At 35.6% G+C, this 17,787-nt stretch overlaps 1 protein-coding gene across 3 annotated transcripts in view; it reads left to right on the plus strand.

Annotated features, from left to right (window-relative positions):
- Positions 1 to 17,787, plus strand: part of EXOC4 (exocyst complex component 4) — an 816,004-nt gene that overhangs the window by 377,493 nt on the left and 420,724 nt on the right. For all 3 annotated transcript variants that reach the window (XM_082399150.1, XM_082399151.1, XM_082399149.1), the window contains exon 10: positions 691 to 787. In XM_082399150.1, the coding sequence (XP_082255276.1) occupies positions 691 to 787 (97 nt within the window). The remainder of the gene's footprint in view (positions 1 to 690; positions 788 to 17,787) is intronic.

The following is a 17,787-nucleotide window of genomic DNA, read 5'->3' on the forward strand; positions in this document are numbered from 1 at the left end:
TTTTCTTATGTTTCCTTATTATATGTGTATGAGAGATTTTGGCTAAATATCTCTTTATCTTAAAAACCTTAATAAATCCTTACATTTACTTATTTATGAATTATTTAACCTAGTTCTGTGTATTTAAACTGTAAAGAACTTTTCAATAAGAGAAAAAAAAGAAGATTCCAAATAATAAGGAAGCATTGTATACTTTAGTTAGCAGAATCTTTTTTCTTAGTGTTACTTACAACAACAGTGTATCTTACAATTAGTGGGGTCTTAGATTTGATGAAATATGCTTGGTTAGGTTCATATGGGCCTCTGCTCCAACCTTCTGAGCCCTAGACAATCCTGAATGGCACTTCTTCATTCCCCTGAAGTTTTCATGTGCCATGCTGTACAAGGTTGACCCTGGTGATTAGAGATCAAAATTTTAACTTTAACTGGGTTGTACCCTTGCATTGTTTCTTTATACAGTTATTCTTACTGTGCTTCCATGTTCTCACTCCAGAGTGAAAATGCGAATCCATTGCTTATTTAATGAGGAAGACTGGATCAAGTCATTCAAAATAAAATAATTTTGTAAATATTAAAGGCAGCTGTTTTCAAAAATGATCTTCCTTGTGATAGTGTACCATACTTCTGATAGGCTTATTTCTTTGTAAAAGTTCTGATAAGCTAATCTCTCTTTCATTTTTTTTCTGAAAGGGGGTCCTGATGACAACTTAATTGAAGGTGGAGGAACAAAATTTGTCTGCAAACCTGGAGCCAGAAATATTACTGTCATATTCCATCCATTATTAAGGTAAGTCAAATCCTATGTACTTACTGAAGATCAATATTTTCATTATTTATGCTAACGTACTGAATGCCAGTAGGTCAGTCAGCATTGAAACAAGTCATAAAAAGAACTTTTTCCATTTTATAGGACCTCACAATCAAAGTGCATCAATAGAAAATTAATGTCAACCCTACTAAGTAGCTACTTGGTCTCAGGAGTAATTCTTCATAAATACATTTACTTGATTTTCTTTCTTAACTACTCCCTGTCCTGTTCCTTGTCACTATCCCTTAACTATTTCAGGGGTTGGCGAACTATGGCGCACAGGAGAAATCTAGCCTGTCCCTTGTTTTTGTAAATAAAGTTTTATTGCCAGAGTCAGGTTCATCCATTTATGTATTGCCCATAACAGTCTGGGGGCTCTAGCTGCAGAGTTGAATGTTTGCAGCAGAATCCATATACCTCACACAGCCTAAACTATTTACTTGCCCTTTACAGGAAAAAATAGCAGCACCATGATCTGTCTGTTTTAAACTAATGACTCAGATATCCTTTGAGAACTGGCAGGTCTCTGAACAAATATGATTTACAAAAACTGAAAGACATTATATCAATCAAATATGTGGTTTTATATATTGAAGGATAAAGCTTGTTAGTGAGTAGAATGAAATCTATTAAAATGCTCAGTTTGTTGTGATACTATGATTTAAGAAAATGAGAATCTGTGATACTTCCATTTAAAAAACTTCTAAGCCCTAAATACCTTTAAAAAGGTACTTTTGCGGGGGGGCGCAGGGAAGGGGTGTGGTTATTCAGTGGATCTAAAGTTTCAGTTTTATAAGATGAGGAAGTCCTACAGATGTTACACAATAATGTGCATATAGTTCACACTTCTGTACTGTACACCTGAAAAAGGTTAAGAAATGGTAAATTACATGTTGTGTGTGTGTTTTTTTTTAAATTATTTATGGCTGTGTTGGGTCTTTGTTGCTGCGCACAGGCTTTCTCTAGTTGCGGCGAGCGGGGGCTACTCTTAGTTGCGATGCGTGGGCTTCTCATTGTGGTGGCTTCTCTTGTTGCGGAGCACGGACTCTAGGCGCATGAGCTCAGTAGTTGTGGCTCGTGGGCTCTAGAGCGCAGGCTCAGTAGTTGTGGTGCACAGGCTTAGTTGCTCCACAGCATGTGGGATCTTCCCCGACCAGGGCTCGAACCCGTGTCCCCTGCATTGGCAGGCGGATTCTTAATCACTGCACCACCAGGGAAGCCCAAATTACATGTTTTTGAGTACAGCAAAAAAGAGTACTTTGGGGACACAGATATACAATATAATATTAATTGTATGTTTTCTCTATAATGAGCCAGTGTTTAGTTTTGCTGTATATTCACACAGTGGACCAGAAACTCTTGGGCTCACTAAAAGTTAGGTACCTCAGATCATCACCTTAACTTTCTCAGGTAACTCCTGTAATATTTGAGGCATTTGGTATAACAGTTAAACAAATGCTACTGAACTGGCCAGAGATAACACTGTATATACTTCTCCAAAACAGAAACAGTTTATTGCTGGAATTATCCTACCTTCTCATTAACCAACACTTACTAAATTGACATCATTAGAACTAGTTTAATTCAAATCTCTTATTTAGGTAACCAGTTTAAAAAATTATACTGGAGTATTTTACCCAATTAGTTTTAAATGTGAAAGCACAAATATGTAAGTTGAACTACAAAAATACCTGACTTTCACACAATTAAAAATAAGAGATTTTTGAAGAAACATCACTAACCTTAAAAAAAAAAAAAAAGTTTTAGCAGCAGGTAAATTCATGTGAGTTAAGAATCATGGAATTAAGAGAATTAAAACTATTCCTCTGTAAATTTAGTTGATTTATATGTATATATCAATTTATATATATAAATCAATGAATTTATATATATAATTCATTATATATGTGTATATATATGAATATATAATAAGTAAATTACAACATTTAGGATTTCTAAATTAACTAACAACTATCATATATATCAGCTGACTTCAGTAATTAGTTTGGTACTTACTCTCTTTTCCAATTACAATTGATTTCTACTTAGTGTTGCTAATTGTTAGGAAAATGGAAAGATAGCTTAATCATTATAGGCATCTTCTAACCTAGATTTAACGCCATAATTTACTGCCAAGTTATGCTATGGCTTCAATAAATGGAATCCTTATGTTTACATTTGTTTTTAACTCTGGAAGAAATCCTTTAGAAGTTTCTTTAGCAGTGTTGTCAGTAACCACTTTTCAAGAGATTTTTTTTCCCATAAACTTATTTTGTCTTTTTAAATGCGAAGTTAGGAGAATGGAAAAAATACATACTTATTTCACACTTAATATAATGCATTTCTGGTAAAATACTGATAGAGTTTAATGTATTCTTGACAATTTTTTTTTACTATTTATGCTGCTTCCCTGGAGAGTTGTTTTAAGGCTTGATAATACTCCTACTAGTTTTACTCACTAGTTTGGTCTCTACTTTCATTCAGTAGTTTAATTTATTATTGATGAGAACTGGAGAAAGTTTTGTGGCATAATGCAAATAGTTGAGGAAGTCGCAAGACTATTATGTGGTCTACAAGGTGAATCAATTCCTTCCTAAGCAGGTGATCATTATAGACTTTAAATTAGCCTTTGGGTCAGATTTTAACCTTACTTCTCAGACCCATTATAGAGCCTCACCTGAATGCTCATAATGGGATTATGGAACTTCAAATGACTAAGATCTTTCAGTGTTGTTAGTTTTTTTTTAATTTATTTTTAGTTTTTACACTTCAGCATTGGCTGATTATTGGATTTATTGTTTCTTCTAAAGATTAGAAGTTTATGAGAGTTTCCTGGTGGCCTAGTGGTTAGGATTCTGGGCTTTCACTGCCATGGCCCGGATTCAGTCCCTGGTCGGGGAACTAAGATCCTGCAAACCACACAGCACAGCCAAAAAATTGAATAAATAAACAAATAAACAAACAAATAAAGTTTAGAAGTTTAGTTTTGATAATGAGAAGAATCAGCGTTCATTATCATACTATTTCATTTTTACAGTTATCATAAAACATTTCTCATTTCTCCTATAGTCATTCAGTTATTCATAATCAACAGTTTTTTGAAGTGTTTATTAAATGCTTATGATGTGTTCTTTTCTCTGAATTAGATGTGGACTCTTGTTTAGAAATAGTCTCTTTTATTTTTATGAGATTCTTTATATAAAATATGTATAGATACCATTTTCTATCCTTCGGAATGCCCCTTGCTTATTTATTTTTTTTCCATGCTAGTTCAAAGTGAATGTGATTTAGCATTTTGTTATTTCAAAGGCAATATAACATAGTGGGAGAGAGAGTGTAGAAGAATTGAAAGATGGAGAAAGAGCACAGATTTTGAAATTAAAAATGGAAACCACAACAAGTTATCTAGGTTCAAATCTAGGTTCCTTTACCTCAGTTTGACTCACATGTTATTTATTGGACTCTGATTCTATGCCAGGTCCTGTGGAACCAAAATAATAATAATAATAATAAGATCAAACCCTTGCCTAAAGGTACTCACTTGGTAGCTGTGTGAGTGGCAAAAATTAACAAGCTTGAAAACACCAATTATTGGAGAGGATGTGGATCAATGGGATCTCTTATACACAGTGTGTAAATTGGTACAGCTTCTCTTGAAACCATTTTCACATTATTGAGCAATTACATATCCTGTTACCCAGTTTGCCTCACATTATTTTTCCATCCCAATTTTTCTTTCTCTAATTGATTATAATAATCTTTATTTATAACTTACATCATATTCAAAGAGTAAGTTTGGAAGGGGCTTATCACAAGTTGGCTTTTATCACAAGCCAACACCTGTTTAAATAGTATGTTACTGTTTTCTTACACTATCTCTTGGTAAACTCAAGTGTTTTTTATTGGAAGGGAGAAACCCTCCCAAGTGTGTGGGTCCTTCATTTTTCATTGTTGCTCTTCCCCTTTGACTAGCAACTCTTGTACTCTGTCTTCCTGAAACTTTGCATATGGCTTTTCTACACTTCATTTATTTAAAATATTCTCTTCATAATTTTTATTCAACTGGAAGTCCTTCTTTGCAGCCTAAAGGTTTTCAGTATTGGAAACTGAATCATCCTGCTAAGAAGACCACATAGCAGATTCCCATTATGCTGTTTTATATATTCTTAGCAGTTGTTTATACTGTCCTCCTATAAAATCATCGTACAAGGTCCCAGATCTGGTAACCTTGCAAACTTACTCTTGTACTTTTCTCATAACCACTGCAGTCTCAACACTAGGAAACCATACCAGGTTCTGGAGGCTAATATACCGACTCCCAGTTGGTTCACTACCCATGAACTCTGCTGGCCCCTTGACTTGTTTATTTAATGCTTTTCCTTACTATTTTCTCTTTCTAGTTAAGAAACCAGCAGTTTGTCTCTTAGAGAGTGAAGTTTTAGAAAGATGAGGTACAGTAATCTTTATCTTGCTTGCTATACTCAGCCTAACAAGACATTGTGTGCAATTAAACCCTTAATGTAAGCTTTTAATGATAACAGGTCATCTAATCAATTTTTCTTCCTGTGGGTCTAAAATGAACAAAAGCGTATTGAAATAAAAAGATTTCTAGCCATACCTAGGTAGATTCTGAAATACTTTGACAAAAATATAGACCTAGAAAATGGTAGGACTAATACCTGCTCCCCTACCCCCCGCTCCCACTGACTTATTTGTTATTTTTTAGTTTCTCTGGAAACACTTAAGAGGAATGGATGGATTCACTGTAATAAATGGGTTTTATTTTAAAGGTCTTGAATTGGGGGAACAGAAGGAAGATTAATTCAACATTAATGTTGAAATTTTAATGTCATATTTCCTTTCTTTTGTCTAGGTCTGATATACATTCAGATTTTTTTTTCAAAAATTTCTATTTTTGAATAATTACATCATGGTTATTATTAACCATGATCTAAATGTTGTAAATAAACCTTTACCAATAAAATGTGCATTTTATTGAGGTATCAACCACAGTTTGATATAGAGTAATATTTTTTAGTTACAATTAATATGTAATCTAGCCATTTCAGGAACTTTGAAATTACTTTGTGGCTGCTATATTTGGGGATTCTGTGGGGAGGGAAGGGAGTGAGAATTTATTTTTCCCTATTTTTTTATTTATTATTATTCTTTATTCTCTAAAAATCTAAAAATATTATTTGCGCCTTACATTTGTTAATACAGTTCTTTCATATAGCAAAAAATGGGTGAAAACAGAATTATTACCTTAAAAATCTAAATGATTGCAGCATCTAACTGAAGTATTTAGAAAACAGTCTAAAGCTTTACCTCTCTCTCTCTTTTTACGGTATGCATTTATTATTGCATGCATTCTGGAACAATTAGGCACATTAGTGGGGACTGTTACTAATGTGTTGCTAATGAAAACAAAGTCATGTATTTGACTGTTGTACTCACCATCTCATATCTGCAGGCTTTGAGTTTTAAAGGTGAAGTCATCAAAGAAAGGTGGTGGGATTTAATGCAGCCCATCAGGGTTTGAGAAGCAAAAATTCCAAGTGTTTAGAGCCAGGACAAGTCAGCAGTGAGAACACAGGAGTCCGAAGAAGTCTTCTCACTGTTTCCTCACATAGCCTCTTCCCCTTCTAACAAGGACACTAGCCCTATTGGATTAGGGTCTCACCATCATGATCTCATTTAACCTTAATTATCTACTGCAGAGAATGTACATTAAATTTTGCAATTAGAATGAACTCGGGAAGTTAATTTATTAAATGCTTTATTTAATCATTCTTTTAGCACTGGAGTCATTGTTTGAATGGAAAGGAGTTATGTATATTGCATGATAGAGAAGATAGACCACTGAAAGTGGGCGGAGTAGGGGATACAAGTGATCGACCACTTTTTAGTTTTTGATGTTGGCCAAATCACTGTGTGTCTTAGTTTTCTGTAGCTATAAAATAGAGGAGTTGGTTGGTCTGGATTTTGTTTTCTGTCTTTAAAGTTTTGTGATTTTGTGATGGGGAAATGCTTTTATAATATTTAGGGACTCCAAAGGCCTGACATTTAAAATTTGAAAAGTCCAAATGAGAGTGCAATGTTTCTTTTGCTTATTTGCTTCAACCAGCTTTTAAAAGGCGTTTGGCTCTTTAGAATAATGAGCGCTTTGCATTTCTGAAGTACTTTCTTATGAGATAATTGAAAGAACAGATGTTTGCAGTCTTGGGGTGACTTGGCAGTGGTAGGAGGCTGGAGACCTGGTGGATGGTGATGGTATTTAAAGCTGCAAAAATGTCAGTGACGCTTCCTCTGTTGAACACAACTGGAATATTCAGTATCCAGGCTGTGAGCATTTTTCACTATTTATTTTCACCCACACGTCATTAAATCAGGCAGCAGTGAAACACTTCCTGGGTAGAACCAAAAGTATTTATTGGTCAGTAAGGAGTAGGCTGGCATTTAGGTCAGTTAGGGATATGAAACTTTCCTGGTCACATGGGCTTTGGTGATAGACAGTATCTCTCTAGTTGTCTGTGTGCCTTTCTTCGGGCAAACAGCAGTAGGAACAACAAGTACTTGTAATCATACCGTCTAATCATATTTGTCCATAATTATGGAGAAGAAGACCTTCTAAAAGTTAATCTTGTCAGCTGTAGAAGCTGCCAGTTAGCAGCAGTATAGGGAACTGTTTCAAAGCCTGAGAGAATGGCTATCGGTAAAAACTATTTTCTAAGACTTCATCTTACTGTAGTTTGGACACTCAGGAACCCCTCTTTTTAAGGATGAAGCCATTAACGCTCCTCTGTTTGGTATAGTGAAAGTCCTCTGTCCCTCCTAACAATTACATCTCCTGAAATGGAAAATAAATCTCTGATGTATAGCCAAATTTGACAGTATTATCCAGAGATACTGAGCAAATGTTGTTATGCCGTTAGTCTATCAACATGTTATGAAGGACTTATCCTGTGTGACATTCCAGATACATGAGAGTTTTTCAGTAGTTGCAGCTGAACTATAAATTGTTGTTTTCTCTTAAGGAAGTAGTATGGTTTGATGGGCTGCTTTGCAGAAGGCCTGTGGTTTGTTTTGTTTTGTTTTTTGTAATAAGCTTTGCCAACAAATCTGTTTTTTATAGAAAATAATTCAGGAATAATTACTTAGCTATGAATTATATACATTATTAGTCTAAACATGCTCTAGCACAAAAGGTCTTTTCAACTTTTTCTGGTACTAACTTGCTTATAAGTGAATTACTTTGGTAAGACTGTTTTAGGTCTTCAGAACTCCGAGTCTGCTTTCCTATAATATCCTGGATTTCTGCCCTTCATGATCTTTCCTTTCTCAAATCTTTTCCTAGCACTACTTCCACAATTAAGGGAGTGGTGGTTCAGATTTATCTTCTATATGAATGGGGTACACAGTAAATATTTGTTTAAAGAATTAATAGGTAACTTATAGAAGTGCTTAGCAAATATTTGTTGATTTGAAGTGAATTTATCAGATCTGAATAAAAATATAAAGGGAAATTTTTTTAGTAATGATATTGAAATAGATCAATCTTTCTTTTGTACCTAAAAATGGTATACATTTTTTATCATTGATTTACCTCTGTTGTAACTATAAAGTGTTTGTTAAAGGATAAAATATAGAAATGTTAAGGTGAATTTAGAAATTTGGTTTTTTTTATAGCATTAATCCTAAACTACAACTCTTTTAACTTAGCCTCATATTTTGTTTTTGTTTTTGTTTTTTTAATTAATTAATTAATTTATTTATTTTATGGTTGTGTTGGGTCTTCGTTTTTGTGCGAGGGCTTTCTCCAGTTGCGGAGAGTTGGGGCCATTCTCCATCGCGGTGCGCGGGCCTCTCACTATCGCAGCCTCTCTTGTTGCGGAGCACAGGCTCCAGACGTGCAGGCTCAGTAGTCGTGGCTCACGGGCCCAGTTGCTCCGCGGCATGTGGGATCTTCCCAGACCAGGGCTCGAACCCGTGTCCCCTGCATTGGCAGGCAGATTCTCAACCACTGCGCCACCAGGGAAGCCCCCTCATATTTTGTTTTTATTGATAGCAGTTATATAGTAGAAACAGATACTTTTTCCTTTCACCTTTTCTAAGCTTATGGTTGCATAAAATAGTTTTTGCCTTATTATTCTTTCATGAATTATAGAAGCCCTTTTCAAGATTATAAAACCTTTTCTAACAGAAGAAACCTTGCTTTAAAAGCTTTCTTTTGTAGCTTCTTCTGTTTCTGTTAGATTTTTTTTTTAACTTTATTTACAAGGGTACCATAGCCCCTGGATTCTTTCTTGATATTAGAAAGTTAGATAGATTGATAGATAGGTAGACAGATCAATAGATAGGTAGATGATAAATCGATAGATAGGTAGACAGATCGATAGGTAGATAGCGTGCATGTGTGTTTGATTATAGGAGTTAGCGTGAATGTCATAGAGTGAAGTAATTCTGTATTTCTTTTCCCAATATTTTTTATCCTTGAGAAATGCACAAAAGTTGGCCCACCCATGTCAGTTTGATGTGTGCATTGGCATTTGGCAGAATATTATTCTGAGTGTTCACAGGTATGTGATATTTTTATACCGATACATGTTTGTTCTTAATGAGCTAAAGCTTATATAGACATTTTGAAAGATGCTGGTGATTAGACAGCCTAGCAAATAACATTGTAGGTCATACATTATTCACGCATGGGAGGAAATTTTGCTGTCTTATTGCATTTTTATGAAACACAATGGTTTTTTCCTTGTCCTCAGAATTATGAAAAATATTGCTATCTTTTCAGACTGTTTGACCTGTGAAGGCCAGTGAAACACTTGAGTGGCAGTATATTTAGATTTCAAACCCCACATTTGAGTCACTGCTTTGGAATTTATATAATAAATGTTAAATGCTTTTAGTCTTCAAACTAAGTAATGTTTGGAGATTATAAATTTTTTTTCTAAGCTTTCTCTTTTGTATTTTCAAAATATGTTGTGTGATACATGCCTGAACACTGATTGCAACTAACTGGCAATTTTATATTAATGGAGTAAACTGGAGAGTCTGTCACGGTTCCAGCCCACATGTCAATGCACATTTCAGCAACAATGTCAAGAGAGGTAAGACAGGCCAGTCTAGTTAGCAGAAAAGTGTAGGCCGGTCCTTATGAGAAACAGTAGGAAGAACTGAAAATCTTAGTGAAAAACAGAGGATTTGATATCTAATTTCAAATATATGTGCCACTTAAAAGAAATAAAGCGGTTTTTTGTTGTTTTCTAAATCTGGATTAGAGCTAGTTAGTTGGTTGGATGGTAAAGAGATTTGACTCTACATAATGAGAATTTTCTAATGAATAAGGCCATTCAAAAATAGGAAAGTTTTCCTTGGAAGACAGTATTGTTCCTAGAGATGCTTAATCAAAAGATGCAGTTAACAAGATGCTGAATTGTGAGGTCAACATTGGACCTCTTTATAATATACTATGCAGCTTCAGAACTCTGGTTGGAGGTGTTTCTTCCAATCCTGCTCATTTGGGTTCCTTTTTTATGTTTCAGTTTAGTGCTCATGATTATCACTGACCAGGTCAAGGCATTATAGTTGACCAAGGCTGTGTCATTACAGCTTTGACTTTCTTCTTTCCGACACACAGTAAGAGAGACACTCAGACCCTGACTGTACATAGAGCAATTATTAGAGAAACTGCGCCCCTCTCTACAATGGAGTTCCTTCTACTGTCTGTCTTTTTTTCTTCTCTGCTCCTGTTTTTGTATTTTCCTTTTTTTTTTTTTCTTGTGCCAGTAACTGGTACATGTGATTATAAGTTAACCCTTACAGTGACTCTTAAGGCAAAAAGAAGGCATGCTTGCTTCTGCTGTAAAGCTCATATGGGACTAAAACTATATTTTCAAGTAAACCTAAAATCATCATGACTGCTGCCATGATGTTGACCTAGATTTAAGCTGATATTCTAGTTGCAGATTTTCTTCTCATTATCAATTAAATTTTCTAATGATCAATTAAAATTATTGGAAGCGTACATATGAAAGACTGTAGAGGAGATTCTTTTCAGAGCAAAATGTTTGCATAATTTGTGTGTTGCTTTTTATGTATTCTGAACATGTATTTGTCTTGGACTGCAGTAGCCAAAATATGCTTATTAAGCATTCAATGAAATATGTTTCCGTCCAGCCGGAGGCCCATTTACATTTGATTTTGAAACCTAAATTGATAATGTAATTTGGTATCAAAAATAACATAGGAATACCTAGAGGAAAAATGTGGTCTCTTCCTTTAATAATTTATATTACTTCTGGGTGTTGGCTATACACTGTTTCTCTGTATCATTTGGAAGATTATTTTACCCTTCCCTTTGCTTCTCAGAAAACACCCCCTCCCCGCATCCATTTTGTTCTCTTATTTCTGCTTTGCATACTTTGTTATAGGGTTCTTGCTTGGTCATTATCAACTTTCTTACATTCAGTAATTGTCATTTGAACATTTAATTATTAATACTGCCTACAATTTTTTTTTAAACACGTTGTACAGCAAGTGAAATATTTTCCATTTCATGGTCAAGAAACCCTTTTAATTTTCCTTTTGTAGTTAAAAACAAACAAACAAAAAGAAACCTCAAACTAAGCACAGTATTTTTTTGAGACTTTGTTATTTAATAAGTGAGAAAAGAGTGTTCTTTGATTCAAGCAAGAGAAGCAAGAACAACCAGATTTAAAGAATTGAGATGGAAGTACCATAAGAGAAGGTTTAATTTTTAATTACCTTAATTTAATGTTTTGGTAAGAGCATTGGTTTTGAACTTGGAAATGCTGGTTTTGTCCTTTCTTTTCTTTTGCAACTGAAATAGATACTGGAGTTTTTGATGTCCTCGAGTGAGTAGTTTTCAGTACTTCTGGGAGAATTTTAATTACTTAGTGATTATTATTATTAAACTCATTGAGTATTCTTTAAAGCCTATTCCTGTAAGCTACCACCTTGTAAATAGGTAAGAAAGTATGTGACACATAGCAAGAAGAAAAAAGTGTAATGCCAGAAAGTTTCTAGGATATTGCTACTTAGTGAAAGAATATTGAAGTATTTTACTTAATTGGGCTCTTTGAATTCAAAATCTGTAAATATTTTGAAAACTAATCTTCTTTATTTTTTATTTTTTTCATTCTTATTGGGATATGACATATTGGGTTGGCCGAAAAGTTCGTTCAGGTTTTTCTGAACATCTTACAGAAAAACCAGAACGAACTTTTTGGCCAACCTAATACATTAATGTGTCCAAATCCTTACATACATATTTTCATATATTTGTATGCATTTTTACATATGTGTCCCAAATGTAACCACGACCCAGGTCAATATATGAAACACTGATATAGATCATTTACGGTGCCCCAGAAGATTTCCTCCTATTGACAGTTGATAGCCATCCCTCATAGGTAGTCATTGTTCTTATTTCTTTGGTTGTAGATAGATGGGTTTTGCCTGTGCTTGAACTTCATCTGAATGGAACACTACAGTAAGTCCTCTTTGGTGTCTGGCTTCTTTGGTGTAACATTATGTCTGTGTCAGTTACCATGTTTTTGGAAGTAGTAGCAGTAGTTGGTTTCTTTATGTCAGTCACTGTATCAGTATACCACTGAAATTTGCAGTTATAAAAACACAATATTTAATTATTGTTTTGGAGTAAATGAGAACTTTTTAGGATTTTATGGTCCGAAGACCTGCCTACAATTTAAACTCCTTCAAAACAACTTTTCAAGAAATCTTTTGCTTTCCTATCTTGTGGGACCAAGGAGCCACCCATGCAAGTAAGAGATTGTGGGGACAGCTAGGGCGTGGTCTAGCTAGGTGGGCTAGGTGGTGAGCCAGGGTGCCCAGAAGCCAGACTACTTAGATAATGAATATATACTGTGTCCTTGGAAGTAAAAGCCTGGGAAGATAAAATTAATTGACTCTGTATTTCCCAGAGTTTGGGATTTATGAATCAGTCAGTGAAAAAATAATTGGAACCAACATAATTTGCCAGTTTTAATAAAGAACAAGAATTTCAACATTAAGAAAAGTAAAAAGTCATATGACCTCAGAATTAAGAATTATCTCTCTCAAAGAAAGATAGTTGGCAACTTAAGTCAGCATTCTTAGGCAAATATTAATACGTAGGAATATCACAGCAAGCAATGAGCAGGCCGAGGCCCAGCTGAGAGGCTCTACCATAATTGTAGTGAGGAGGTAAATCATGTGGTTCTGGTCCATAACGGACAGTCAGTAAAAATGTTTTGAGCAAATGAGTCATTGGTAAGTGGGCAGGCAGGTTTTAAAAGCACAAAATAAACTTGATGGATATTAAGTATTCTTTTAGTAGGTCTTGGAGTCTTGCATTTTAATTCTTGCTTCTTAAAAGATACGTGTTTTTAACCTCTTTATACTATCTTGAGCTTACTGTTAATTACCATTATTCATTGCCTTCACTTTAGCTACTTGGTTATTAGAATATAGTATATTCTGTCCAGTCACGTTTGTCATAGCCACTTTGTTTTCTGAGTTTTAATCCATCTGCAGCCTCTCCTGTGGCCACGAGAACTCCCTGTCAGCAGAGATGCCTGCCACCCATGGGCAGCTCTCTTGCTGTGCCCAGTGTGCTTGGGGTGCTGGCATCAGCAAAGCCATCAATATCTTGTTTGCATATTTTATTTATTTTTTAAATGTCAGAGTGGAAATAAGAATAGCAAAGAAAATTGTATGAAAAGAGGCTACTAAATCGATTCTTTAAAGTGAAATTAGAAATGCTGAGTGGGTTTGATAGAGGTGCATCAATGCTCAGAAATGCATCTGAGTGAATCTACACTTCTTTCTTATTTTGAAGCTTTCAAGAAAATTGAAATGAGGATTTCACTGAAGAATAAAAAGGACCCAACATCCTTCTCTGAAAGTTGGGAGCCCTCTGCTTTATAAGCCTTATTAATTCATTACATTTTCTCTTTTACATATTTTTGATGGACGTGTTGATTTTTCAAGATGCAACTCCGACATTCACTAGGAGTTGAATGTACTTAAACTGAAATTTCATGGAAAATTCTTCAATTTAATCATATTTTTCTGTTAATTACTTTTTATTCATTTACTGCTTTTTTTCAACAAATATTTATTGAGCGATTAATGTGTGCCAGACATTGTCCTTGCCTTTGTTCCTTATTAAAGCATTGTAGTAATTTGAGAATAGAGGAAGATCCATGACAAAGAAGTCCATTATCCCACCAGTGCTAAATTTCCTTAATTTTTCCTGTTTACTCTTAGGCATTTATTTGTTGTAGAGGTATGTCTCTTTGTGTGGCCTTTCCTTCTTCAGAGGCAGTTTCTCCTCTAGTCTTAGTCCCATTTCCCTCCATGCCCTCTGGGATCTTGTTCTTTTTGTTAGCTCCTATAACTTCTCTGTCTTCAGTTGTTTCCTCCCTACTGGCTCCTTCCCTGGGACCCATAAATATGCTCAACCTCTCCCATTTTATAAAATCTCTTCTCTTAATCCTGCATATCACACACACTCCTGCCCCCATCCCCAACCTATCACTTAAGTTTCCTGTTTCCTTACTACTAAGCTGTTCAAGTATATGCTGCGCCCTTCATTTCCTTCCCTCCCCGCCCATTCATTTGCACACTCTTGACCCAGACCCGTCACTGTCTCAATGCCAAATCTCAAGGGCATTTTTCAGCCTTGTCTTACCTGATTTCATTACTATTTTACACAACTGATCCTGCTTTTGTATTTCAACCTTTTCCTTCTTTGCTTCTCTGTCACCACTGTCTCTGGCCTCTTGTTCCTCTTCAGATCATTCGCTCTAAGGCTTGTTAAGTTTCCCTTCTCTCTACCTGCTCACTCAACACATGTTCTTCACAGAGCCTTCCTAGACTCTTTTTTGCTTACTCTGCCATTATCTCACCCATTCAGTATTTTTAGCTATAACTTTCAAAATGGTATCTCCAAACTGAACTGTCTCCAAAGGTCCGGGAAGCAGGTTCAGGTCTAAAACTGAACTAATAATAATTATCTGTCTAAATTTTCCATCCCCAGCCTCTACTCCCCTATGCATACCTACATCCTACGCCAAATCTTCTTCTGCTTCTAATCTTCCTTTATTGCCTGTCCTGAGAGATGGATGCCTCCAGCTCTTTGGTGATCCAGACCAAAAAAATCTTGGCATCCACTTAGAAAGCTCTTATCCTCCTTACCTGACTCATGCACTGTCATTCATTTTTTGTCAATTCTGCTTCATAATTATGTCTCATATCCGTTCTCTCCTTGCCATACCTGTGGCCATTGCTTTACTCTCTCAGCTTTCTAATTGGTTCCCATTACTCTAAACTTAAACTTCTCTAATCTGTCTTCCATACCTCTACCAGAATGATTGTGCTGCTTCCCTCTTCTTTGTGATTTCCTGTTGTCTGCTACTGCAGTCGGAATGACTTTTTGTAGAGTATAAGTCCTTCTTGACCGTATCCATACAGCTCTTACACTCACCTTGTATACTTTAGACCCTCACTAGACCTCTCCTTTTCCTAGGTCTGCCATGCTATTACCCACATTTATTTATTTCTATCCAAAATCTACCCACCCATGCCAACCTTCTACTCATTTTCATTATCTGGCATACGCGTTATTGTTTCAGATTCAGTCATGTCTGGTCTTCTCTATCAACTTTTACTGGTCTTACACTCACCCGCCCTTGCAAGATGTGAGTTGAGTTTCCTTTTGAATTTTTTGAGATTTCCTTTTGAATTTTTTAAGTTATCTTGCTTTAGACATATTTTCATTATAGCACTTAACACATATCTTGGGATGGCTCAGGGCAGGACACAGTCTAATTTTGAAATTAATATACCCACACCCAGTGAAAATGTTAGAATAGAAAAATAACTGCCTTATTGTGGGAAAATGGTAACATCTACAATTACTAGTGATGTTTGGGAAGAAGGAGAAGAATAAGGATGAGAAAGGGAGTTGCATTGTATTCAAACTTAAGATCTTTGCTTGGATATCTATTTGATATCCAAATAGATAAATTATAAAATTTCCAAATGTGTTTTGTGGTAAAGTTATTTAAGGAGAACTTATTCTTATTTAGGTCATTGTAGAGATGAGGATGAAGCAGAGAGAAAGTCATCTCTTTTGCTATCTTTAGTGCTTTTGTTAGCTGAGAGGCTGCCTGTGTTTGATTTAAAATGATCATCTGTAAAACTCCTTAAGGTAGACCGATAATTTCCCATGACAGCACATAAAGCGCTTTCTCTCCTCCCCTCCCCAAACCCAAGCAAACACACCAGAGGTACTTCCTATGTGAGACATTTGTTTAACGTCACCTGTCAGAAAAGGTGCGACAAGAAGTCACTCAGGTTTGAAGTTTGCAAACATCCTTCCAACTTACTGAACATCACAAAGGCTGTCAAAATTTTTATTTCCCCATATTTTCTCTTCTCTCGAGGAGAAAAACCATCACAGATGTAAACGTTAGGAGCATTTTGTTATAGGCTTTGGAGAGTCTGCAGGAAGTTTTATTCATAGTTTGGACTGGGGAGAGGAAGGAAGCCTTTGCTGCCATTTTGAAACCTTTCTAGCAATTTAAGTGAAATGCACTGCTGGGAACTAGATATTTTTTCTTCCAAATATTAGTTATATCTCATTTCCTTTTTTCTACTTTCTCTGAAAAATAGGCCTTGATATTTCTAAATATTCAATTTATTTTTCCTTTTAGTTTCTTCTCAGTCTTGTAGACTCTCTACCAAACCCATTCTTGTATTAAACATCCACATAGGGATTTACCTGGGAGTTGGATGAAACATGTTTATATGTGCTACACTTGTTTCAGATATTATTTGGTGGATAGTGAATAACTACTGAGAAAGAAACCAGTTGCTCTTCTAAATATAATTAGCAACCCCAGCCTAGAAGAAGTTTGCATTTGGTTGTGATGAAGCCTGTGGCATGCCCTCTGCGCAGACAAGAAGGGGAAGATGGATGCATTTCTAATGCAATCAGGAAGCCCCTCTGTAATTTAAATATATTAGCATATCCTGAGAAAGGTGGCGTTTGACTGTCCCTAAGATAACTCAAAGTCTCTCCCAAACAAACATGATTGAATTACTTGAGGGAAGGCATTAAGGCAGCAGGCGTTGTCCTTAATGGATCAATGCTGTCTACGCTCGTTATCACAGCAAACTCCAAGAAAACTATTACTGAAGTCCTAAGCAGTCAGTTTATTGATGCAGTCCTAGTGATTTTGCCAGCATTGCTCACATCCAGTTTGCCACCAAAAGTTTGATGCCATGCAAACATTGCATTTCTGGAACACTAATATTGTTTCCTACTTGTACCCAGAAAGAATAATGAGTATACATCTTGGATCCTTGTATTTCAGGTTATATATAAAAGAGTAAATAATAGTTTTGAAACATTCTGAATTCTAGGAATGTTAAGGTAATGTGGGATGAAATTGATCATCTAAGCATACGTTCTGGGTATCACTTTTGCAATCTGCTTGTGTATCGTAAAGGTCTCAAGTAAATAATAATAAAAATAACTAAAATTATTGAGCCCTAGTGATATACCCAGCTATGTTTTAAATGCTTTAACCTGTATATCTAATTCATTCTTCACTGCAACTCTATGTGGTAGGGGTTATTATTATCCTTATTTTATAGGTAAGGAACCTGAGGCCTAGAGAGTTGATGTGTTTTAACCAAGATCACCCTATTGCAAATAGAAGGGCCAGGATTAAAGCCTAGGCAAAAGTACCCCAGAGCCCTTACCTCCTACTCTGTATTTCAAGGGTGTGCCTCTATTCAAAACCCTTAAAATAGGAGGTTTCTCAGGCTCTAGGACTCTTCCACGGAAGTAGTTCATAACCATAATTCTCTTGCTGGCTGTTAAAAAAAATGAAGAGTAAAAGATGCAATATGACTAGGTCTGGGTCCCAGAGACATTG

This window comes from Balaenoptera borealis (genome assembly GCF_965194805.1).
Source record: "Balaenoptera borealis genome assembly, chromosome: 7".
NCBI lineage: Eukaryota > Metazoa > Chordata > Mammalia > Artiodactyla > Balaenopteridae > Balaenoptera > Balaenoptera borealis.